At 44.9% G+C, this 24,733-nt stretch overlaps 1 protein-coding gene across 3 annotated transcripts in view; it reads left to right on the forward strand.

Annotated features, from left to right (window-relative positions):
• Positions 1-4,853: 4,853 nt before the first annotated feature.
• PITRM1 (pitrilysin metallopeptidase 1) overlaps positions 4,854-24,733 on the forward strand; it is a 31,655-nt gene continuing 11,775 nt past the window's right edge. For 2 of the 3 annotated variants that reach the window (XM_059912232.1, XM_059912233.1), the window contains exons 1-14: positions 4,854-4,942; positions 7,119-7,224; positions 9,181-9,287; positions 9,439-9,590; positions 10,138-10,252; positions 10,331-10,427; positions 11,088-11,248; positions 13,498-13,624; positions 13,796-13,884; positions 14,586-14,714; positions 15,299-15,412; positions 15,564-15,660; positions 16,178-16,312; positions 17,539-17,677. In XM_059912232.1, the coding sequence (XP_059768215.1) occupies positions 4,890-4,942; positions 7,119-7,224; positions 9,181-9,287; positions 9,439-9,590; positions 10,138-10,252; positions 10,331-10,427; positions 11,088-11,248; positions 13,498-13,624; positions 13,796-13,884; positions 14,586-14,714; positions 15,299-15,412; positions 15,564-15,660; positions 16,178-16,312; positions 17,539-17,677 (1,621 nt within the window). In that variant the 5' untranslated portion in view covers positions 4,854-4,889. Of the gene's footprint in view, positions 4,943-7,118; positions 7,225-9,180; positions 9,288-9,438; positions 9,591-10,137; positions 10,253-10,330; positions 10,428-11,087; positions 11,249-13,497; positions 13,625-13,795; positions 13,885-14,585; positions 14,715-15,298; positions 15,413-15,563; positions 15,661-16,177; positions 16,313-17,538; positions 17,678-24,733 lie in introns of those variants that run through there. The other variant, XM_059912234.1, reaches the window with a different exon arrangement.

The raw sequence follows: 24,733 nt of genomic DNA on the forward strand, positions 1-24,733 counted from the left end.
TATTGTAAAATGCTTTATCACATAAAGCAAGTAATTCATGACCATGGAGCAGATAAAAGGTCAGACGTGGAGCCTTGAACTGGATGGTTCTGTGTTGTAACCAACTGAGTAAACCGTGGTTTAGTTTCGCAAGTTACCAAATCGTTCACAGGGAAACAGTAGCTTTTGAGTTGCTGTTAAAACATCTGAAACATATAAAACGATTAAAATTTGAGTAATGGCTACCCTTAGAAAAGAAACATTTGAAGAGAATAAATGTTGTCTTTGGCAGTTTCTAGGTTATATTTTTTTCCCTCTTCATTTTCTCATTTCCACCTGGCGATGAACCCTTTTCCCATATCCTTTGACATTCTTTCTGTATCCCGTCAGTCTTGTTCTTTACACATAGTCAAGAAAAGTCATTCACTCTCAGTGTGATTTTAAGAAAATGGGTATTGCATTTTAAGCATTTTGCTGAATTTGGAACATACTTTTCTCCCACTGCGGTATTTCAGGCATCAGTGCGTGCATGCTGAGGATGATGGGGTGGGAGGGAAGGTCCTTTCTCTGCCTCGACTCCAACTTAAAATTGCACCATGAGTCAGGGGGCCAACCTAATGACTCATTCTGCAGGCATTTTAATCTTCAGGATGTTTCTATTACAGGGAGCAGAAACAAAATTCAAACTACATGTATTAAAAGCATAAGTGAGAAAAGTAAAACTTCTAAGCCCTTAGAAGAAGTATAGTATCACTGTGGCCTTGAGGTATGTACAAAGTGATTTGAAGTAGCAGTTCCACTTTTTCCCATATAATTTACAAGACTTATTGAATCTGTTCTCCAGTGACCTATTCTAGGTGTCTATTCCTGGCTTTTTCTAGATTCCTTCAGCCTCTTTGCCTCTCCCTCCCTCTGTGTTAATACACACTATCTTATTTGCTATAGCTTTGTAGACTTAATAAGTCTAAAAGTCCTTAATAAGACTTTTAAAAATTCCTGCTAAAATAAGTTTCCCACACTGTGCTTCAAAATCGCTTTGCCTGTTCTTTAGTCTTTTCTCCTTCATCTCTGTCTTAGGATCACCTTGTGCTCCTAATCTGTTGGGATTTTTATCAGAATTGCATTGCATTTTTGGAGAGGAATGACATCCTTATCATACCGAGCTTCCTGTCTATGGAAACAGAACCTCTTGCCCTTTATTTAGGTATTTGTTAAATGCCTCTGGTTAAAGTGTTATATTAGGTTCACAATTAAGATCTCCTTTTTGACTCATTCCACTCAAATGCAAGTATATTTTCCCCACTCAAGTGAGAGCTTCAGCATGCATCCGGATTTTTTTTACTAATTTGTGCTAGATAGATATAGATGTAGATATAGATATATGAAAGATAATGCATATCACTATTTCTACTATCTGTGTAGTATTTAATTATATAAATGTGTTACATTTTATTTAAGAAAACTCCTCTTGGTAGACTTGTATGTTGTTCAGTATTTGTTGTAGTCAGAAAGTGCTGCAGGGAACATCTTTATTTATACATCATTGTGCCCATGTGAGAATATAGCTGTAGGGTAATTTTCATGAAGTAAAATTTCTGGTGAATGAGTACATGCATTTAAAATACGTATAAATGATGCCAAAGTGCTTTCCAAAAGGTAAATATATATAGTATAGCTCCCAGAGCATAAAAATACCTGATCCCTGTAACTTCACAGACCTCACTAGCCTTGAGTTTTATCAAACTGTTACATTTGATAGATAATATCTCATTGTTATTTTTTTTTATGAGCTTATTATTTTATTTATTTATTTTATTTTTGGCTGTGTTGGGTCTTCGTTTCTGTGCGAGGGCTTTCTCTAGTTGCGGCAAGCGGGGGCCACTCTTCATCGCGGTGCGCGGGCCTCTCACTATCGCGGCCTCTCTAGTTGCAGAGCACAGGCTCCAGATGCGCAGGCTCAGTAGTTGTGGCTCACAGGCCTAGTTGCTCCGTGGCATGTGGGATCTTCCCAGACCAGGGCTCGAACCCGTGTGCCCTGCATGGGAAGGCAGATTCTCAACCGCTGCGCCACCACGGAAGCCCTCATTGTTATTTTAATGTACCTTTTCTTAACCATTAATCCTGGCCTTTTTGTCTCATAGTTATATGTAAATTTGTAAAGTGTTTTTTTTTAAGTATTATTATTAAGGATTTTAGCCAAGAGGAATCTCAACAACATCTTAGGTTTTCTAAAACAACTACTTAAAACACCCAAAGTTAAACTAATTTCAGGGGAAGAGGTGATGTGCATCAGAGGTGGACATCAGGGAATGTACCTAGAAGTAGAAATGAAATTAAAATCTGCCAAATTATGTGACTTTCTGAATGGGTCATTTTAAACAGACAAAATAAAACAGAAGGCTGAAGTCAGTGTGTGACCAACGTCAAAATTAAGACCTAAGATGACAAAACTATAGGACCTTAGGGTTGAAAGTCAACTGGGAGAAAATTGGGGCCTCTTTCTCTTTACAGACGATCCCGTTTTTACAAGCTCAACAGAAAGATGAAATGCTTTATGAAAACTTATCAGTAGTAATGTTCAGTGGTTGCAAACAGGTGACAGAATAAACATTTATTGAGTGAAAAAAAAGAGTGCTAGGATTGCAGTTTGGGTTTTAGTCTGAGGCTGTTTCCCCTTATTTCATGTTATCAGCACTGAGTTTGTTGACATTTTATACCTTTCCTTCATGCCAACTTTGGAGACACTTACTTTGCATTTCCAGCAGTCATCACTTGATTGCTGTTTATGAAGGATTCAGAAATAAGGGATTTGCAAAAGCATGCATTTTATCGATGACATGCAATCCTGGAAAACAACATATTCAGTTAAACTACTTCATATTTTTCTTCTGGAGGTAAAAGAACCTTGACATCTTGGTATTAGTTTGCTAGGGCTTTGTAACAAAGTACCACAAACTGAGTGGCTTAGCACAGCAGAAATTTACTGTCTCATCATTCCGGAGTCCAGAATTTGGAGATCAAGGTATTGGCAGATTGGTTCATTTTGAGGCTGTGAGGGAGAATCTGTTCATAGCTCTCCCCCAGCTTCTGGTGTTGCTGGTAATCCTTGGGTACCTTGGCTTGTAGAAGCATCACTTCAATCTTTGCCTTCATCTTCACGTGGTCTTTTCCTGTGTGTGTCAAGGTGCCTAACTATCTCCTTTTAAAAAGACACCAGTCATATTGGATTATCATTTTAACTTGTTTACCTCAGTACAAACCCTATTTCTGAATGAGGTCACATTCTGAGGTTCTGGGGGTTAGGGCTTCAACATATCTTTTTGGGGAGACACAGTTCTACGCGTGACACTCCGATATTCACTTGATTGCCTTTCTGTGTCCCAGGCACAGTCTATTCTGAGAATGCTCACTTGCTAATCTTACTAACACGTTTCATTATAACATAGGATCTGTTTTTGTAACACAGGATATTGCATAGACAATTTTTGATGTTTTTCTACCTTGCAGAGATTTGTGTTAATGTAAATTGAGATTACATATGAATGTTAATATTATGTTGGTGCTGCTCAAAATAATTATGTATAAATTCTTAGTGTGTATGTGTAGGTCAGCCATCAGTGAGGTTTATGCTGTGGAAACATTCTACTGAGTGGCAATTGCTGGATTTATGTAGCATTTATTCTTCAGAGATCAAAATTCTAGAACCTTCCAGTGCCTCAGTTTCCTGCACAATCACAGCAGGGTTAATAACACCCAACTGTCTCCCCCAAGATCACAGAGATGTTGTGGGTCTAACATTTATCACCCAAATTCTCATCAGAGGAAAGGTATTTGCACGGAGTATGTTTGTGTCCTTACCTTCTCATCATTACCCTTGTTTGTCCTGGTTCAGCTGGATTCTCCTCTGAATAACTGGTTAACTGCAGAATCCTCTGCATTGTGGAGAGGTTTTTGTAGGCTTTGGTTACTTTTCCTTGCCTTATTACCCTTTACGTTGCTGTCAAAGCGTTTCGTGTTAAAATCAATTGCACCTGTCTACTTAGCGTTCTTTCTTTAGAGCCTGGAGGAAGGGGCAGGGAGATATGAGTCCCTTTGAAGTCGTGGGATGGGGGAGGGGATGGGTGGGATGCGGGAGTCTAGAGAATGGAGGAAACAAAAGCTCTGAGAAACTGAGGTCAGACTCGGGTCCTGCATTCTTCCAAGTCCCTCCCATACCGTGCCCAGGTGTGTTTAATCCCAAATGCCCTCGACAGCCCACAGCCGCCTGCCGGCCCACCCACTCATGCTCTGCCCTCCTGGAGCCAATCCCTGAGGTTCGAGAAGGCCACGTGTGTATTCCCCCCCAGGCACGAAATGCCGGTGGGGAGCTGCCCTGCGGTTTGCTGGGGATATTCTGGTTGGGACCGTTCGTAAGTAAGAGCATGACATCATGGAATCGTGGCCCTGGAAAGCAGGTGATGCAGCGCTCGAACCTTATCCACGAAGCTACACAGCCCGGGGCTAGGGCACCCGGCAGGAGCCTGAAGCTGGACGCCCTTCTCACTTCACTGCCCGAGACCTGCTAATGGACGCCTGAGTACGCACAACCTCCATCCCGGAGACCAGCGCCCACCTGTGGCCAGAGGACCACGCAATTCACCTGGCTCAGCGTTAAGTCCGCCCCTCCCCTGCACACGCCCGCCCCTCCCCTGCGCAGGCCCCGCCCCTCCCTCCGCCTGCCCGTGGCTCTCAGCCCCGCCCCTCCTTCGCCTCGCCCTCCCCGCCCTCGAGTCCCTCCCCCTTCCTCGCCAGCCTTTTGGAGGGGCCGTCGCCCTGCGCGCTGACCAATAGGGTGGCGGCCGGCTCGTCCCGCCCCGCGCTGTGCGTCGGGTTAAGTGGGGTCACGGCCGGCGGTGCGTCGGTCTTAAGCCATGTGGCGCAGCGGGTGGAGGACCAGGGGCGTGCTGCGGAGGCTGAGCGGCCGGTGAGAGACAGCGGGGGTCGCGGGGCGGGGAGGAGGAAAGGGGGAAGTTTGTGGGGAGCGAGGAAGGGGAGGGGAAAGTGAAGCGGGGAGGGAAGGTGGGCGGCGAGGGCGCTGGGAGCCCGGTGGGCGGGCGGGTGCTGGAGGCCTTGGGGTCTCTCTCTCTGGTTTGGGGTGCCGCACCTCAACTCCTTGTTCTGGGGCTCCCGGGGTCCCTCCGCCTCGGGGCTCCTGCACCCCGGGGCTCCTCTGCTGGGGCCTCCCGCACCCCCGGCCCTCTCGTCTGGTGGCTCGTGCACCCCGGGGCCCCTCGCCCGGGACCTCCCGCTCCGAGAGCCCATCGGGATGGCAGAGCAGCCCCTCCAGTGGCCTCTCCCCCAGAGGAAGGGAGTTCCTGTCCAGTTACCAGGGTTGGGGTGCTGCAGCCAGGAATGACTGGGATATAGCCGTCGAGGACCTGGCCTGACCCCGCTCACCCCGGGCCTCCCAGAGAGGTGGCCCTGCGTGCAGGTTGTCGGGGCTTTTGAGGTGAAGACTGTCCTTGGTGTGGATATTAATGCGAGAATAAAATTAGGCGGTAGTTACGGGTCTCATTAGGCGTTAACTCCATTTCCCTGTGTGTAGTTGTGGGCAGGGAGGCCTCAGGCTCCGCACCTGCGCTTACTTATCTGCGGCCTTGATGAGAGTGGCGCCTCTGGGAGTGGAGGAGCTTTGTGTTTAATGAGAAGGTTTATGGAAAAAGAGTGTTTAGCTGCAAACCCTGAATGAGTATCATTTCTTTTGAGTTTGTAAAATAGGACAATACTTTTTAAACTTTTTAAACAAAGATGAATTGTTTAGTTTCGTGCTAATTCACAGAATCTTGTTGAGTTTGTAAAATATCGCAACATTTTACGTTTTAAAGAAAGATGAGTTGTTTAGTTTCACGCTAATTCAGAGAATCTTGTTGAGTTTGTGGTGGAGTTTAGCTGCTGTTAGCCCAGGGGAGGGAGCAGGGGGGTGTCTGTTGTTGGGCTGCCCTTATTGGTGTTTTGGGTTAAAATCCTCTAGCTCATAATTCTAAGAGTGGTTAAATCGGGGAGGGAAATGCTAGTTGTTTATAGAAACATTCCCATACTATTGCCTGATATTGAATGAGTCAGTGTATTCTGTGCTTATCTTACATAAAAGAGGTGTTTTTGGGATACCTCGTTAATGTAGAAAACACCATAAAACGTATAATGCAGTTGAGAGAAAAATTATTTAAAAATAAGCTGTGTCACCATTACCCAGTTTAAGATTACCCCTTACCCATCATACGTCATAATTCTCCTCCCTCTTAAATGAAATCTCCCTTCTGGTTTACAGAAATAACCTCCTAATTTTTCTTTGTGTTTTTGCCATCCATCTATACTCCCACGATACAGCGTTGCCTGATGGAACAGTACCTGTTTAGACTAATATTGTGTCTGTCTTTTGTAGTTTTTTTGGCTTTAGCATCATGTGCCCACTTCTTGGATACATGTAGCTGTAGTCCGTTCATTCTTAGGACCAAGTTTATCAACCGAATAGTCCACAATTTACGTGTTTTCTGTTGCTGGACATCTGGGCCACTGGGGTTTGGGGCTCTTGGGAATGGTGTATGCGTGTGTGTGTGTGTGTGTGTGTGTGTGTGTGTGTGTACGGGCGCGCGCACCGGGGCATGAGCACAGGTCTCCAGGGCACGTACATCCAGGGGAATGAAGTGCTAATCTGAATAAGGCCAGTGCTCTTCCGCAGTCTCCATTCAGTGTGCACACCCAGTGGCTGTGTGTGAGTCCCTGGTAATACTAGACTTCTTGGTTTTCACCCATTTGGAAGGTACATAATGGGACTTTATTGTAGACTGAGTTTATTGGGATACTGTGATTTTGACATGAGTTGTTTTCTACACAAGGGAAATTGGTGTCATAATTGTATTATAGTTATTTATGGACACGTACAAATAACAGGTTTTCAACATTTATTTATCGACGTTGCATGAGTTGAGATAAAACTGAAAGAACTTTAATGGAAATTTCCTGGAATGTGTTTAGAAGATGCAGGTTTTCATTTTTCTTTGAATTCTTTATCCCATGACATTGTTTTCATTATGTTGCTGAATTATGTTAGCCAGTCTCCCTGCAAATCATGTAACTTTGATTATTTTCCTTAAACATAGGAGCGCCAGCCTTGGAGCATGGAGGTGGGCAAGCACCACGGCCTGTGAGAGGGCGCTGCTGCGGTACCGGGTCGGAGAGAAGATCCACGGCTTCACAGTCAGCCAGGTAGGCCCTGTGTGCTCTTCCTGTGTCAGGTCCCAGAGCAGAGACCGCAGGGGTTTTCATCTGTGTCCCCAGGCCCTGGCTTCCTCCTGTTTCACAGCAGGTGCTCAACGGAGCGGAGTTTGCAAATGAAGGGATTTTCTGTCTCTTAAATGAGTACAGATCCCTAATCCCTTCCCTGAACCCCTAGACGCCTCACATCTTTTCAGAGCTCAGAAAGTAAATGAACGCGTTTTTGTTTCTGCATCAGTCATGACTGGTAATGAAGACTGAAGGCCCCACATCTATTCAGGTCAAGTTTCACCATCGGCTGAGTTTGCTCCAAACTTAGGCAAAATCTTTCTGTTTTTGAGCCATTTGGGTTTCAGGATTATAGAAAAGAGATTGTGGGCCTATAGGTTCTTAAGTTTATGTAAAAATGGATTTTATTTGGTTATTGCTTTGTTTGGCTTAAACTTTCACATTGTTTTTTTCTTTAATGCTATAATTGAAAACAAGGCACATCACATAATTGACTGGTTGCTGGTTTCACACTGTGCTTGACACTCTAATGAAAACAAAGGCAGGCAGCTCACAGAAGGACACGTGTGCAGCTGCAGGACAAGGAAGAGCATGCTGAGGTGCGGAGAGCAAGAGGAAGACGCAGGAGAGGGGGCTGCTGGGCGCTGGGTGGGGACGGGTTCGTGGAGCAGGAAAGGAGAGCCGCCATCTGTCTCCAGGCAACGGGAGCGGGCCCAGCGCAGGGGCAGGGAGTGTTCAAGGCAGGGTCCAGGAGCTTTGAGCCACTTAGAGGGGTTCATGGCTGTGGGCGAGAGCATTGTGAGGCCCCTAAAGACTTCTCAGGGGACTTGGGATTTCTAATACAGTTGTGGTTAATAATACCTTGTTCAGAGGCTGATTCTTTTCCTTTATGTTTCAAGTTTTGTAGAAACTTAGTTTATGATAGGCTATCATGCTTTTTAGAAACAGTTACTGTGAAAGCTGTTTAAGAGGCCTTCTGGTTTTAAATTCATTGATCACATCTTACAAAGTACAGTTGTGAGCTCTGAGGTATAAGTGATTTCGAGACATAAATGATTTCATGGGTATAACTTACGTGGGCATCAGTAGAACACTTGAAGCAGATAGCTTTTGTGGCAGGGCCCCCAGAGCAGGCTCAGGACACCCGAGTTCTAATCTCTGCCCTGCCAGTAAGTTGTCAGCGAAGACAGGTCACTCTCACGGCTGTGTGGTGGTTACGATGACGTGGTACTGCGGTTGAAGGAGAGGGGCCTTGACACAGTTGCTTTAGTACCAAGGACAGTGGAAGTTACAGAAGCACGCACGCACACACAACCTCCACCAGGGGTGAGAATGGGTTTGCCTCTGTGGGGAGTGATCTGTACCCTCATGGACCCTCCCACTAGGAACATGTAACTGGCGATAGCCCCAGCTCACCGCCAGGAACTCATAAACCAGTAGAAGCAAAATTTAGTCCCAAGAACATCCTTCAGGTGCCCCAGGCTCAGGTCCATCCCCGTGTTTACCTCCCGGCGGGGCTGTTCTGAGTGTCCCCGGAGATGAAGTGTGCGAGAGACACCACAGACATTCCAGACGAAAGCCTGATCTCCTTTGGGGCAGCCTGGTGTGACAGAAGGGGTCTCAATCCAGGCTCTGTGGTCTTAGCAAACTGCCTCATCACCCTGATGGGGTGGGAACGCTTGCTTCCCAGCGTTACCTGTGGCGCAGTCAGGAAATTCCTAGGCAACAGTGAGCATTGAGGAGAGAAGGTGTGGGTGTGCCTTGTCCTCAGCCCCGGGTCCTGCCTGCCTGGTCTGTGGACTCTGGACATGGTGGTTCCTGCCAGTACTGCCTTGGCCTCCGGCAGAGGAGCTGGTCCCGCAGCCGTGGATGCACTGTCACCGTCCCGGACGCCTTTCCAGCCGAGTTGAATTGTTCCTGTTTTCCTCGTTGGTTCAGGTAACGTCTGTTCCTGAGCTGTCGCTGACCGCCGTGAAACTCAGCCATGACAGCACGGGGGCACAGCACTTGCACCTGGCCAGAGAGGACAGAAACAACCTGTTCAGGTGTGTGCTGCGTCCTGAGGGCACGGCCTGGATGCTCTGCTTGGAGCATCTACCGCACCTTCAACAATTTAACCGGGAGAGTCGAGGAGCTTCCCTCCTCCGCTCCCCCCGGCCAGGCGGTGGCTCACCGGGTGTGGACCTGTCCCCGCAGTGTGCAGTTCCGCACCGCCCCCGCGGACAGCCGCGGCGCCCCGCACGTCCTGGAGCACACGGTCCTGTGCGGCTCTCAGAGGTACCCCTGCCGGGACCCCTTCTTCAAGATGCTGAACAGGTCGCTGTCTACGTTCATGAACGCCTTCACGGGTGAGGCGCGGTCTGGGGACACAGCCCTGCCTTCCCGCGGTTTCTGAGATGGCGGGAGGGGGTGGGGTGTTGGCACTCAGGAGACTGGGGTAGATTTCCCATTCCCTGTCTGGAGGACGTTAGAAGCGTAATCATTTGGGAAAGCCAAATTGTGGTTGATTATAAAACCTGGAGTTTTAGGAGAAATGTGTCTGAGTTTTTTCTGGAAAAGGTGACAGCCATTTTCTTTGGGGAGTAGTGTTATAAAGCTCGGCCTCTGGAGCCTAGGTTAGCGGTGATGGTGCTGGTGTCTGGGTGGTGACTGCAGGAAGCCGGGCAGTGACGGGCCGGCGACGGGGGCGGCTGGGCACACGCAGTGGGCGCTCTGCAGGCCAGGCCGTCCTCTGGGCCCGCGGGTGACCCGGGCGCCAGACCTGCCGCCCGGAGTGGGCGCTGCTGGCTCTCTGCCCCTGCCAGGTCAGGTCTGCTGTGAGGCTGAGACGGGGCTGAGGTGGAGGAGTCCTGCGGGAACTGCTGTATTTAAAATCTCCCTCTTCATTGTGTCCAGCTAGTGATTACACCCTGTACCCATTTTCCACACAAAACCCCAAGGACTTCCAGAACCTCCTATCCGTGTATTTGGACGCAGCCTTCTTTCCCTGCTTGCGGGAACTGGATTTCTGGTATGTTGTGATTGGTTAATTGATCTTTACCTTAATGATAGAGTGACCGTCCCCGTGTAATTGTTTGTTACTCTTTAGTCAGGAAGGATGGCGACTAGAACATGAGGATCCCAGTGACCCCCAGACGCCCTTGGTCTTTAAAGGAGTCGTCTTTAACGAAATGAAGGGAGCGTTTGTGAGTGTTTTCCTTTTTCATGTTGGGTTAAATTATCTTACTGTATAAAGTGTTGAAGTACAAATAGGCTTGGTAGCTAGTTGGCGTCCTGCCATGTCACAGTTTTCTCACTGTGAGAACTGGAATTAGCGGGCGCAGTGCCGTGAGCAGGGCCGCAGGACAGCGAGCTGGGCAGCAGTTCCCAGCTGTGGTGTGGGAGCCACAGTGCCCTGTGACCTGCAGGGGCTCAGCCAGGTGAAGACCGCGTTCCTGACGGTCCCGAGACCTTGTCTTTTCCACTCTCTCTTGCCCGAGTATACGGTGGGGTTTACAGATCTAATTACAAATCAAGTTTTCAGTAAAGACTAGTGCATAAAGTGAATGTCTCAGTAAAGCGGGTCACAGGGATTTTTTTGGCTCCGGTGCGTGTAAAAGTTATGTGTACACTTTACTGTAGGGTTTAAAAGTGTGCGGTAGCACCACGCCTGAAAAAACATCGCACACACCTTAATTAACATCACTTCATGGCTGAAAGATGCATCAGTGGGTGTCCTCATGTACCACGAGAACAGTTGTCCTTGCGGGATGTTGGTGGGTGTGCTCCCAGGACGTGGCTGATTTGTTGAATTACATGAACAGTGCCTGCGTTGGTCTTCACGTACACGTGTACTTTTACTTAAGACAGATAACGAGAGGATATTCTCACAGCACGTTCAGAGCCGCCTGCTTCCCGACCACACGTACTCAGTGGTCTCCGGAGGGGACCCCTTGTGCATCCCAGACCTCACGTGGGAGCAGCTCAGACAGTTCCACGCCACACACTACCACCCCAGCAACGCCAGGTGACTCTGCCTTGTGAAGCTCAGTGCCAGGTGTTTGCTTTCCTTGCACTGTCATGCTTCTCTCCAGTTCGGCTTGGAAAGGTTTGCGTAACAATTGTGTGCGTTTAGACACTCCTTCGGGTCTGCAGCAGTAACTCTCACACTCCCAGCACAGTGAGGGTCCAGCCTGCCCGCCCACCTCCTCTGCGGCCCAGCTTTGTGCTGAGGGGGTGACAGGGGAGGCTGGCAGGTCCTCCTCGCAGGCTGACACGGTCCCTGGAGAGGTGCCCCCGAAGTGGCGGCTGCATCATTAAACCTCAGAGATTTACTTCCTGATAGATTGCTTGTGTTAGATATCGTTAATAATAAAACGCTAATAGCTGTGTTTGCAAATACATTAAGCGTTCATGTAAAGTCATACTTGCAAGATTATTTTAAGTGTGAAATGTTTAAATTTAAATTATGAAAAGTCTAAAGCATCCAGGAGCGTGTAGAGAGTAGAACGATGATCTCCGTACGCTTACCGTGTAGCTTCATCCTTTGGACGTGTGCGTAGGTACACATAGATACATGTAGATATGTTCGAGGATGTTCTTTTACGTAAGATAATACCATTTTCACGTTTAACAAGATAAAAAATAATTGATTAGAACCACCTATCCCTCAGCCCAAATTGATTTTCCAGTTGTCTCCAAAATGTTTGATCAGATGAGGCCCACAAACTGCCTTTCCCCGCCGTGTCTCCTAAGCACCCTTTCTAGTGGGACAGTGCCCCCTCCTCATTCTCATGGACCAGTTGAAGACATTAGGCCAGGCCCCCTCTTGACTTTCTCGCCTCTTGGGGCGTCTCGCCGCTTCTCTGGTATCGGCGGACGTGCTCCTGTGTTTCCAGAGAGCTGGACGTGGGTCCAGAGACTGCCTGCACCCTCGTAGGTGATGCCTGCGTGCCTGCTGCACCCAGCGGGAATGCCAGGGCTGGTAGGATGGTGATGGCGACCTCCCCCCACTGAAAGCCCCGCTCCCCCTGCGGACCCAGGCCGGCTGCTGGATTGGCGTGCTGGCCCCGAGAGTAGTCACGCTCCTCACAGCCTGGGAGCGGCTCTTATGTTAAGTGATAATTGTTGCCTGGAGCATTTCCTGTGATAGGGTTTGCAAATTTTCTAAAGGATTCTGTAATTTCTTCTATATTTATTGGCTGGGTTTCTATAAAGAAGAGCTTACCCTGAAGTACGGTTCTCCCAGGAAAGGCGGGGGGTGGGCAGTGGGAGTGAGGTTTCCCTTGGCTGTCCAGTTTTGGGGGCTGGCACTCCTCCAATGACGACAGAAAGGACTTTTTTTAGTCTTGTTTGAATTATTTCATTTTTTTAAATATCATTACAACCTCATGGAAACGTTTTCCTATATGTGTATATTTAAGGTGTGATCAAGTGAAATTAAAATAAATTTTTTTAATGCTCAAATTTGCCCCACTGCGGCCTAAGGAAGCTCCTTGACAGTCATCCTGTCTTTCTGAAGGTCTTTAGTCTTCAGTAACTTCATTGGTTTCTGCCCCAGCCCCAAATCCAGGCTCAGTCTGCTCCCAATCCGTAGCTGGCCTTTTCTCCAGGGAGTTCTGGAGATAAATGCAGATGGGCATATAGAGACTGTGTTTGGACGGCACCAGGGGTGCTTGTTGCCACTGGATTATCACATTCTAAATTCCGAGTGGGAGATGTGACGGGATCTTGAGGATGCTACTTCCCTAGCCCTTAATCGTAGCTCACACAGCATTCTGTTACAAAGATGAAGTCTGTCATTGTCTTCTTTATCCCCGATGAATAATATGTTGTCTTAAAAACATGTGTGACCTGAAACTTGTAGCCTAAGTTTGAAGTTTGTGAATTAAATTTTGTTTGGTAGTCTTAGGTGGATTATTGTGTTACTGTAGCTAAGGTCTTAAGTATTTTAATGTGCAACTTATTTGGTTTTTGAAACACCTTTATAGTAGATTCAAAATGAAGAGCAATTTTTGCCAGACTACATTTAATTAATCCCTTTTGTATAATTTGTGTTTTGTTTGAACCACATCTTGTAAAAAGCAAAAGCCTCTTTGGTGTTTGTGGTTAAATTAAGTGAAAAAAGGTGTTCCTGTGTGAAGTTCACTTCAGCGTGGAAAGTGGCGTGTTATCGGCTGTCATGTCCTGCACACCCTCCAGTTCACGCTAAGCCGTCTGTGTTGATTTCTAATCTTTTAACCTAAAATAGACTAAGGTATTCTCTCAAAATTTCAGGTTCTTCACTTACGGTAATTTTCCGCTAGAACAGCATCTGAAACAAATTCATGAAGAAGCACTGAGTAAATTTCAGAGAATCAAGCCACGTACCGCAGTGCCAGCCCAGAAGCCTTGGGATAAGCCTGTAAGTGCCAGGTCCAGAGTCATCAGTGTCACCAGGCCTGTCAGATACGTGACATGGAGGCGCGGGCATGTGTTAATAGGGTTTTCAGATGCCGTGGGCTGTGCCAATTTTTATACATCAGGTAACCTGTGCTTGTTTGAACCCCTTCACACACGCTCTGTCCTCTTCCAGAGGGAGTTCCAGGTCACGTGTGCCCCGGACTCGCTGGCCACGGGCTCCTCAGAGCAGACGACCATCAGTGTCAGCTTCCTCCTGCCAGAGTGAGTGTGCGTAGAGCGCACGCTGCCGAGCCAGTGGGGACGGGGTACCTGGGAGGTCGGGGGCGGAGGACGCTCCACTTGGGCGTAAGTGAGTGGGCGGTAAGAATTCGGGAGTCCAGCAGTGGTAGGTGTGGGGTGTTTGTAACAACGTCTGGGATGGTTTGGGTTTAGTGTTGGGGTCAGGGATGCCTCTGTGCGTGATAAGAGCACTGTGAACTGTGGCCTTGAAAGAACACTGTTCACACGACTGTAATCCCAGAGGCCTGGGCCCGCAGGGCGTGTGGGCAGGAAGGGGTCCTGCCGCGCTGTCGGTGTCTGCCCTCTGCAGCTGCACAGCCTGACCGAATGGCCCCGTTTCCTGTGTGTCTCTCATCTGCGTGTGGGCGGTGCGGTTATACTGAAACAGTGCGCGTCAGGGTGCTGGGCACCCTGTTGTGTGATAGCATGCGATGTGCAGCTCTGTTAGCCTCAGGGTTTGGGAGCCCCAGAATCCCAGCATACGAGAGCTTTGAAAATCAAAAAATACTCTCTTTACCCATGTAACTGTTAAAATAGAGGTTGAAATGCAAGAATTTCTAGTAGAATTTCAGTTTTGGGGGGAAATAAGTGTCAATTTAGTAGTGATTTTAATAATTTTGAAAACATTTATAAGGGCCAACCGTTTCCCTTTTTTCCTCCCCCTCCTGTTTTTATAAATGAAGCATCACTGACACATTTGAAGCCTTCACGCTGAACCTTCTGTCTTCACTCTTGATCAGTGGCCCCAACTCCCCCTTCTACAAAGCCCTCATTGAATCTGGACTCGGCACAGACTTTTCCCCTGACGTTGGGTACGTTTTATTACCAGATCAGATCATTAGTCCACGATCAGGGGCAATTTTGACATTTCACAATGTCTGGACACATTTTAGGTTGTCACAACTGGCAGCTCATGGGCGGGAGTCAAGGGTGTAGATGCTCCACATCCCATAGTCACAGGACGGCCCTCTTCCCGCCCCAGCTATGGTTCCAGGACAGGCTGTTTGTGTCCCCTGCAGGGGACATTTGGCCAAAAAAACAAAACCCAACAAGGTGGCTCTTCTAAGATCTCAGAATGGCATACTGCTGCCTGTTTTAAAAATCAGGCCATTAAATATTCTTTGAAATCTTAAGATTTTGTAAAACTCTCTAGACTTATTCTGCCTAAAATCTAAAATTTAAATTGTGGTGGTTTTTAGAAATGTTAAAAGGACATGAATGTAAATGTGACCAGTTGTATCTGAGCAGCAAATCCCCGAGGACGCTGCTTTACTGGCTTTCTCATGGGGGAGTCCTTGCCTGTGTCCTGTAGAGGGTTTGATCTCAGTAAAGCATCTTATAAACGAGTGATGGAGGCTGTACAAATTCTAACGCATTACCTGCTTTTGTATCCCAGGTACAATGGCTGCACACGGGAGGCCTACTTCAGCGTGGGCCTGCAGGGTATCGCAGAGAAGGACATTCAGACAGTCCGGGACCTCGTGGATAGGACGCTGGATGACATCATCGAGTATGTGCGGTGTCTCTGGGGCTGGGCTGGAGTCCCCCCTCCTTAGTGCAGGGGGCACTTTACGTCACAGAACACACGCTGCTTCATGGGAGCTGCCTTGTTCAGAAACATGGATTTCTTCTCAACATCTGAGTTCTTGGTGTTTCTATAGGAAAGGATTTGAAGATGATCGAATCGAAGCGTTACTTCATAAAATTGAGATACAGATGAAGCACCAGTCTGTCAGCTTTGGACTCGCCCTGACGTCTGTGTGTATTGCTCAAACACCTCATTTCTCTTTTTTTATTACCTTTATAATTAGTGGTTCTCGAAAATATAGATTGTTATTCACAGCACCTTTCATTTGAACCTTGAAAGTTATGGTGTTTTGGATCGGGTATAAAATTACTGTTAATTTAATTTTAATAATACATTCCTTGTCTTTTTATTAGCTTACTTCATTAGCTTTTCGATGTCTTATTTTTTAATAGATTTATGCAGAGTGCTTTAAACGGATAGGGATTTATGATAACTATTAGTAATTATATTTTCCAAAAAGTAATTTTTGAACCTGTGCTTTTTAATTTGTTAGGGAAAAAACTCACATAAAATGAGTTTAGTTTTCCTTCTTCTAGCCAAAGAATGACTTAATTTTTGTCATGGACAGTCATCTGTGGTATTTTTAAATATGGAAACTGAGTCTTAATGAAAAGACAGGCTTGGATGTTGGCTGAGCCGACGCCGAGTTCACAGGTAACGTGCCGCATGTCGTGACCCCCGTTGCAGTACATAGCTTCCTGCTGGAATCACGATGGGGACCCTGTGGAGCTCCTCAAGCTCGGGAGTCAGGTGGCTCGTTTCCGGAAGTGCCTGGAGGAAAATCCAAAGTTTTTGCAAGAAAAAGTAAAACAGTATTTTAAGGTAAGAAACTTGGAGGATTTATGTCTGTAGTTTTGAAGTTGAATTTTATAACAATGAAGGGAACATTAGGAATATAATCTACACTGTGTAAGTCCCTTTCTGCTAACAGACAGGTGACATAATTTCTTACTTACTAATTAAAATTGTAAGTGGTCATATTAGCTTTAAAAATTCAATTTTCCAGATTCTTAGGCAGGTTGGTTTTTATATGAATATGTGCATGTTTTTTTACATATGAATGCGTGTAGGTATGTGTATAACAAAACATCTGCCCGTGTTTTTGTCGTGTTTTGGTAATAGGATACATGGAATATGAGAAGAGTCGCCTAAATGTGTAAATATTCTGGTGGTTTTTACCAAGGCGTCTTCTGGTGCTCGCTTGTTTGTCTCCACAGATTTGTGGGCTTTTGTGCTTGATGTGTGTTCCTTGGTGGATGGTCACTGATAGGACAGAATGTCATCTACCTCCCTTGCCCCGGGGGTCGGGGGGTGGGTGGACGACACCATCCTGCCATGAGTGAGAGCCACGTTCCTCTGCACCAACATTTGGGGCCATTCGGCCAGCAGTCTCTCTTGAGTTACGAGTTATTTCGCATGAAGTGCTTGTCGTGCTATAATTCTCCCACTCTGTGTAGTGTCACAGGTGAGCCTTTTGTGTGCGTGTGTTTCTAGAGGCTGCGTAAATCAGGGGCACATTAAGTTACCTAACGTTTATTTTCACGTTAGGGCAGCATCTGTTTTGTCCTCATAATTTATGAAATACTGAGTGCAGAATATAGTCCCAGCCTTTGAGAAGTTAACAGTATAATGAAGACTAAATAAAAATTAAATTACTTTATTCTACGTTATTTTCGATTTAGACTAAAGCCAAAGGTTTATAATATTAAAAAGTGCAAGCAGTTTCTTTGTACAACCAACGTGTAAAGGGAACGTTGAATGTCAACGCGTTTGTGGTTAAGATGTAGTAACCACAGTGGTCGTGTAACAGCACCGGCCTGTGTGGAGCACGTCATCCCCGCAGAGCACGTGGACCTCGAGGACTGTGTGTGGACCTCAAGGATTGCGTGTGGCTCACAGGCTCTCCGCACACAGCCCTTTGGGGCGAGTTCTGTCGTCGTGACTGTGAAATGGGAAAACGGAACTGCAGGGCCGAGAGCACCGTGCTCGAGGCTGTCTCGGTGCTGGACATGTTAAAATCTTGTTTTAATTTGGCTTTTTTGTTGCAGAATAATCAGCATAAGTTGACTTTATCAATGAAACCAGACGACAAGTATTCCGAGAAACAAATGCAGCTGGAAACAGAAAAACTGAAGCAAAAGGTCAACTCTCTTTCCCCGGAAGACAAGCAGCAGATCTATGAAAAAGGTCAGGCCTGGTAATTCCCTTGCCTTCACCCAACCCCACTGAGCTGTTTAGGAATAAGTGTCGTTTCAGCCGACAATCCTCTGTTGGGTGCCTGTGGAGTTCTCTGTTTGGTGCGGTGGCTTCAACCCCAGTAGGATTGACCCTGTTTTTAAAAAATCCACCCTGTGATTCAGCAGGAAAGGCAGGCATACTGGAAAAGAGGTGGCTTTATAAGGTTTATTCATTCACAGATTTTACAAATGCCTTCTCTCTACTAGGGGCTGTAATAGGCCACTAAACGTGTGTTGCGTTGCAGTACATAGTTAACTGCAAATGGGCCCTGTGGACAGTGTGAGCTGTGGGTTCAGGAGAGAGGCAGGTCTCGGGGCGACACAGGCCTTGAGTTCCTCATGGAACCCCCCACCCCGGTCCCTGTGGTGCAGGCGCTGTGAGCACAGAAACGGGTCTGTGGTATCTTCCAGTGCTAACTTGCACTGCCTGTAAAGCCCGGTGGTCCTACTCCTGAGCGTTTACCCAAGAGAAGTGAAAGCATCGGTCCACACAGAACTTGAGCCAGCCTCATTTCTCCCGCGTGGTGTCCACACAGGGAAATACCGTGAAATACCCACACAGTGAAATGCCGCTCAGCCATAAAGGGGACCAAAATACTGATACACTCAATATCCGTGAGTCTCAAAGCATTGTGCTAAGTGAAGTTAGGGGCACAAAGGAACACCTGTGGAACAGGTTCACTTACCTGAAGCCCTAGAAATGGTGATGCTCTAGTGACTGAGGCCGGTGAGTCTGGGAGCACAGCAGGGATCACTTGCGGGGAACCTTCTGGGGTGGCGGCACCTTCTGCATCATGATACCTTTGTCAGAATCCATTGGGTTGTATCTTGAAAGTTGTGAATTTTATCGTATGGGACTTATATGTTAATGAAGTTTATTAATATATATATATACATACACACAGTATACACAACTACATATACACCCCCCAACCCCCCCCCCAAAAGTTGGCTGGGATTACATGAAGAATTTATCAGGCTTGTCAGGAGGTGGATTTGACTTTAAGTGAAAAGTAGGTAATTCCATTTGATCATGCTAAGTTGGAGGTGGTATAATTTTATAAAGACACAATTAATGTCAACTTGTAACCTATTTATAATCTCTGAATTCTTCTTTAGACATACAAAGAGTTAGTTACTTTAAGCTCTTGCATAAATTTTTTTTTAATTGAAGTATAGTTGATTTACAATGTTGTGTATCTGGTATACAGCAAAATGATTCAGATATAGCTATAGATTCTTTTTCAGATTTTTTTCCATTATAGTTTATTATAAAATATTATTTTTTGAATTTTTTTATACAGTAGGTTCTTATTATCCATTTTATACGTATTAGTGTATATATGTCAATCCTGATCTCCCAGTTCGTCACACCACACCGCCCTGCCACTTTTTCCCCTTGGTGTCCATACGTTTGTTCTCCACAACTGTGTCTCTCTTTCTTCCCTGCAAACCGGTTCATCTGTACCATTTTTCTAGGCTCCACGTATATGCGTTAATATATGATATTTGTTTCTCTCTTTTTGACTTACTTCACTCTGTATGACAGTCTGTAGATCCATCCACGTCTCTACAAATTTTGTTCCTTTTTATGGCTGAGTAATACTCCATTGTATGTATATACCACATCTTCTTTATCCATTCGTCTGTCGATGGGCATTTAGGTTGTTTCCTTGACCTGGCTATTGTAAATAGTGTTGCAGTGAACATTGGGGTGCATGTGTGTTTTTGAATTATGGTTTTCTCTGGGTATATGCCCAGTAGTGGGATTGCTGGGTCATATGGTAATTCTGTTTCTAGTTTTTTAAGGAACCTCCATACTGTTCTCCATAGTGGCTGTATCAATTTACATTCCCACCAACAGTGCAAGAGGGTTCCCTTTTCTCCACACCCTCTCCAGCATTTGTTGTTTGTAGATTTTCTGATGATGCCCATTCCAACTGGTGTCAGGTGATACCTCATTGTAGTTTTGACTTGCATTTCTCTAATAATTAGTGATGTTGAGCAGCTTTTCATGTGCCTCTTGGCCATCTGTATGTCTTCTTTGGAGAAATGTCTATTTAGGTCTTCTGCCCATTTTTGGATTGGATTGTTTGTTTCTTTAATATTGAGCTGCATGGGCTGTTTATATATTTTGGAGATTAATCCTTTGTCTGTTGATTCGTTTGCAAATATTTTCTTCTATTCTGAGGGTTGTCTTTTCGTCTTCTTTATGGTTTCCTTTGCTGTGCAAAAGGTTTGAAGTTTCATTAGGTCCCATTAGTTTGTTTTTATTTCCATTACTCTAGGAGGTGGATCAAAAAAGATGTTGCTGTGATTTATGTCAAAGAGTGTTCTTCCTATGTTTTCCTCTAAGAGTTTTATAGTGTCTGGTCTTACATTTAGGTCTCGAATCCATTTTGAGTTTATATTTGTGTATGGTGTTAGAGAGTGTTCTAATTTCATTCTTTTATATGTAGCTGTCCAGTTTTCCCAGCACCACTTATTGAAGAGATTGTCTTTTCTCTATTGTATATCTCTGCCTCCTTTGTCATAGATTAGTTGACCATAGGTGCGTGGGTTTGTCTCTGGGCTTTGTATCCTGTTCCATTGATCTGTATTTCTGTTTTTGTGCCAGTACCATATTGTTTTGATTACTGTAGCTTTGTAGTATAGTCTGAAGTCAGGGAGTCTGATTCCTCCAGCTCTTGTTTTTTTCCCTCAAGACTGCTTTGGCTATACAGGGTCTTTTGTATCTCTGTACAAATCTTAAGATTTTGTGTTCGAGTTCTGTAAAAAAATGCCATTGGTAGTTTGATAGGGATTGCATTGAATCTGTAGATTGCTTTGGGTAGTACAGTCATTTTCACAGTATTGATTCTTCCAATCCAAGAACATGGTATATTCCTCCATCTGTTTGTGTCATTTTTAATTTCTTTCATCAGTGTCTTATAGTTTTCTGCATACAGGCCTTTTGTCTCCCTAGGTAGGTTTATTCCTAGGTATTTTATTCTTTTTGTTGCAATGGTAAATGGGAGTGTTTCCTTAATTTCTCTTTGCCATTTTTCACCATTAGTGTATACAAATGCAAGAGATTTCTGTGCATTAATTTTGTATCCTGCAACTTTACCAGATTTATTGATTACTTCTAGTAGTTTTCTGGTGGCATCTTTAGGATTCTCTACGTAGAGTATCATGTCACCTACAAAGAGTGACAGTTTTACTTCTTCTTTTCCAATTTGTATTCCTTTTATTTCCTATTCTTCTCTGATTACCGTGGCTAGGACTTCCAAAACTATGTTGAATGATAGTGGCGAGAGTGGACATACTTGTCTTGTTCCTGATCTTAGAGGAAATGCTTTCAGGTGTTCACCATTGAGAATGATGTTTGCTATGGGTTTGTCATATATGGCCTTTATTATGTTGAGGTAGGTTCCCTCTATGCTCACTTTCTGGAGAGTTTTTATCATAAATGGGTGTTGACTTTTGTCAAAAGGTTTTTCTGCATCTATTGAGATGATCATATGGATTTTCTTCTTCAATTTGTTAATACGGTGTATCACACTGATTTGCATGTATTGAGGAATCCTTGCGTCCCTGGGATAAATCCCACTTGATCATGGTATATGATCCTTTTAATGTGTTGTTGGATTCTGTTTGCTAGTATTTTGTTGAGGAATTTTGCATCTATATTCATCAGTGATATTGGTCTGTAATTTTATTTTTTTGTACTATTTTTGTCTGGTTTTGCTATCAGGGTGGTGGTGGCCTCATAGAATGAGTTTGGGAGTGTTCCTTCCTCTGCAGTTTTTTGGAAGAGTTTGAGAAGGATGGGTGTTAGCTCTTCTCTAAATGTTTGATAGAATTCACCTGTGAAGCCATCTGGTCCTGGACTTTTGTTTGTTGGAAGATTTTTAATCACAGTTTCAATTTCATTACTTTTGATTGGTCTGTTCATATTTTCTGTTTCTTCCTGCTTCAGTCTTGGAAGGTTATATCTTTCTAAGAATTTGTCTGTTTCTTCTAGGCTGTCCATTTTATTGGCATAGAGTTGCTTGTAGTAGTCTCTGAGGATGCTTTGTATTTCTGCGGTGTCTGTTGTGACTTCTCCTTTTTCATTTCTAATTTTATTGATTTGAGTCCTCTCTTTTTCTTGATGAGTCTGGCTAATGGTTTATCAATTTTCTTTATCTTCTCAAAGAACCAGCTTTTAGTTTTATTGATCTTTGCTCTTGTTTTCTTTGTTTCTATTTCATTTATTTCTGCTCTGATCTTTATGATTTCTTTCCTTCTACTAACTTTGGGTTTTGTTTGTTCTTTCTCCAGTTCCTTTAGGTGTAACGTTAGATTGTTTATTTGAGATTTTTCTTGTTTCTTGAGGTAAGCTTATATTGCTATAAACTTCCCTCTTAGAACTGCTTTTGCTGCATTTCATAGGTTTTGGATCGTTGTGTTTTCGTTGTCATTTGTCTCTAGGTATTTTTTGATTTCCTCTTTGATTTCTTCAGTGATCTCTTGGTTATTTAGTAACATATTGTTTAACCTCCATGTGTTTGTGTTTTTTACATTTTTTTCTCCTGTAATTGATCTCTAACCTCATAGTGTTGCGGTCAGAAAAGATGCTTGATATGATTTCAATTTTCTTAAATTTACTGACGCTTGATTTGTGACCCAAGATGTGATCTATCCTGGAGAATGTTCCGTGTGCACTTGAGAAGAACGTGTAATCTGCTGTTGGATGGCCTGTCCTATAAATATCAATTAAATCTATGTGGTCTGTTGTGTCATTTAAAGCTTGTCTTCCTTATTAATTTTCTGTTTGGATGATCTGTCCATTGGTGTAAGTGAGGTGTTAAAGTCCCCCACTATTGTGTTATTGTCAATTTCCTCTATTATAGCTGTTAGCAGTTGCCTTATGTATTGAGGTGCTCCTATGTTGGGTGCATATATATTTCTAATTATTATGTCTTCTTGGATTGATCCCTTGATCATTATGTAGTGTCTTTCTTTGTCTCTTGTAACATTCTTTATTTCAAAGTCTATTTTATCTGACATGAGTATTGCTACTCCAGCTTTCTTTTGATTTCCATTTGCATGGAATATCTTTTTCCATCCCCTCACTTTCAGTCTTTATGTGTCCCTAGGTCTGAAGTGGGTCTCTTGTAGACAGCATATATATGGGTCTTGTTTTTGTATCCATTCAGCAAGCCTATGTCTTTTGTTTGGAGCATTTAATCCGTTCATGTTTAAGGTAATTATCGATATGTATCCTCCTGTGACCATTTTCTTAATTGTTTTGGGTTTGTTTTTGTAGATGCTTTTCTTCTCTTGTGTTTCCCACTTAGAGAAGTTCCTTTAGCATTTGTTGTAGAGCTGGTTTGGTGGTGCTGAATTCTCTTAGCTTTTGCTTCTCTGTAAAGCTTTTGATTTCTCCATTGAATCTGAATGAGATCCTTGCCGGGTAGAGTAACCTTGGTTGTAAGTTCTTCCCTTTCATCACTTTAAATATATCATGCCACTCCCTTCTGGCTTGTAGAGTTTCTGCTGAGAAATCAGCTGTTAACCTTATGGGAGTTCCCTTGTATGTTATTTGTCATTTTTCCCCTGTTGGTTTCAGTAATTTTTCTTTGTCTTTAATTTTTGTCAGTTTGATTACTAGGTGTCTCAGCATGTTTCTCCTTGGGTTTATCCTGCCTGGGACTCTCTCCACTTCCTGGACTTGGGTGGCTGTTTCCTTTCCCATGTTAGGGAAGTTTCAACTATAATCTCTTCAGATATTTTCTCTGGTCCTTTCTCTCTCTCTTCTCCTTCTGGGGCCCCTATAATGCAAATATTGGTGTGTTTAATGTTGTCCCAGAGGTCTCTTAGGCTATGTTCATTTCTTTTCATTCTTTTTTCTTTATTCTGTTCCGCAGCAGTGAACTCCACCATTCTGTCTTCCAGGTCACTTATCCATTCTTCTGCCTCAGTTATTCTGCTATTGATTCCTTCTAGTGTATTTTTCATTTCAGTTATTGTATTGTTCATCTCTGTTTGTTTGATCTTTAATTCTTCTAGGTCTTTGTTAAACATTTCTTGCATCTTCTCCATCTTTGTCTCCATTCTTTTTCCCGAGGTCCTGGATCATCTTCACTGTCATTATTCTGAATTCTTTTTCTGGAAGGTTGCCTATCTCCACTTCATTTAGTTTTTCTGGGGTTTTATCTTGTTCGTTCATCTGGTACAAAGTCCTCTACCTTTTCATCTTGTCTGTCTTTCTGTCAATGTGGTTTTTGTTCCACAGGCTGCAGGATTGTAGTTCTTCTTGCTTCTCCTGTCTGCCCTGTGGTGGATAAGGCTATCTAAGAGGCTTGTGCAAGTTTCCTCATGGGAGGGACTGGTGGTGGGTAGAGGTGGGTGTTGCTCTGGTGGGCAGAGCTCAGTAAAACTTTAATCTGCTTGCCTGTTGATGGGTGGGACTGGGTTCCCTCCCTGTTGGTTGTTTGGCCTGAGGCGACCCAACACTGGAGCCTACCAAGCTCTTTGGTGGGGCTGATGGCGGACTCTGGGAGGGCTCACGCCAAGGAGTACTTCCCCGAAATTCTGCTGCCAGTGTCCTTGTCTTCATGGTGAGACACAGCCATCCCCCGCCTCTCCAGGAGACCCTCCAACACTAGCAGGTAGGTCTGGTTCAGTCTCCTGTGGGGTCACTGCTCCTTCCCCTGGGTCCCGATGCGCACGCTACTTCGTGTGTGCCCTCCAAGAGTGGAGTCTCTGTTTCCCCCAGTCCTGTTGAAGTCCTGCAGTGAGATCCCACTAGCTTTCAAAGTCTGATTCTCTAGGAATTCCTCCTCCCGTTGCCAGACCCCCAGGTTGGGAAGCCTGACGTGGGGCTCAGAACCTTCACTCCAGTGGGTGGACTTCTGTGGTATAAGTGTTCTCCAGTCTGTGAGTCACCCACCTAGCAGTTACGGGATTTGATTTTACTGTGATTGCGCCCCTCCTACCGTCTCATTGTGGCTTCTCTTTTGTCTTTAGATGTGGGGTA

Source organism: Balaenoptera ricei, chromosome 2, assembly GCF_028023285.1.
Source record: "Balaenoptera ricei isolate mBalRic1 chromosome 2, mBalRic1.hap2, whole genome shotgun sequence".
Taxonomy (NCBI): Eukaryota; Metazoa; Chordata; class Mammalia; order Artiodactyla; family Balaenopteridae; genus Balaenoptera; species Balaenoptera ricei.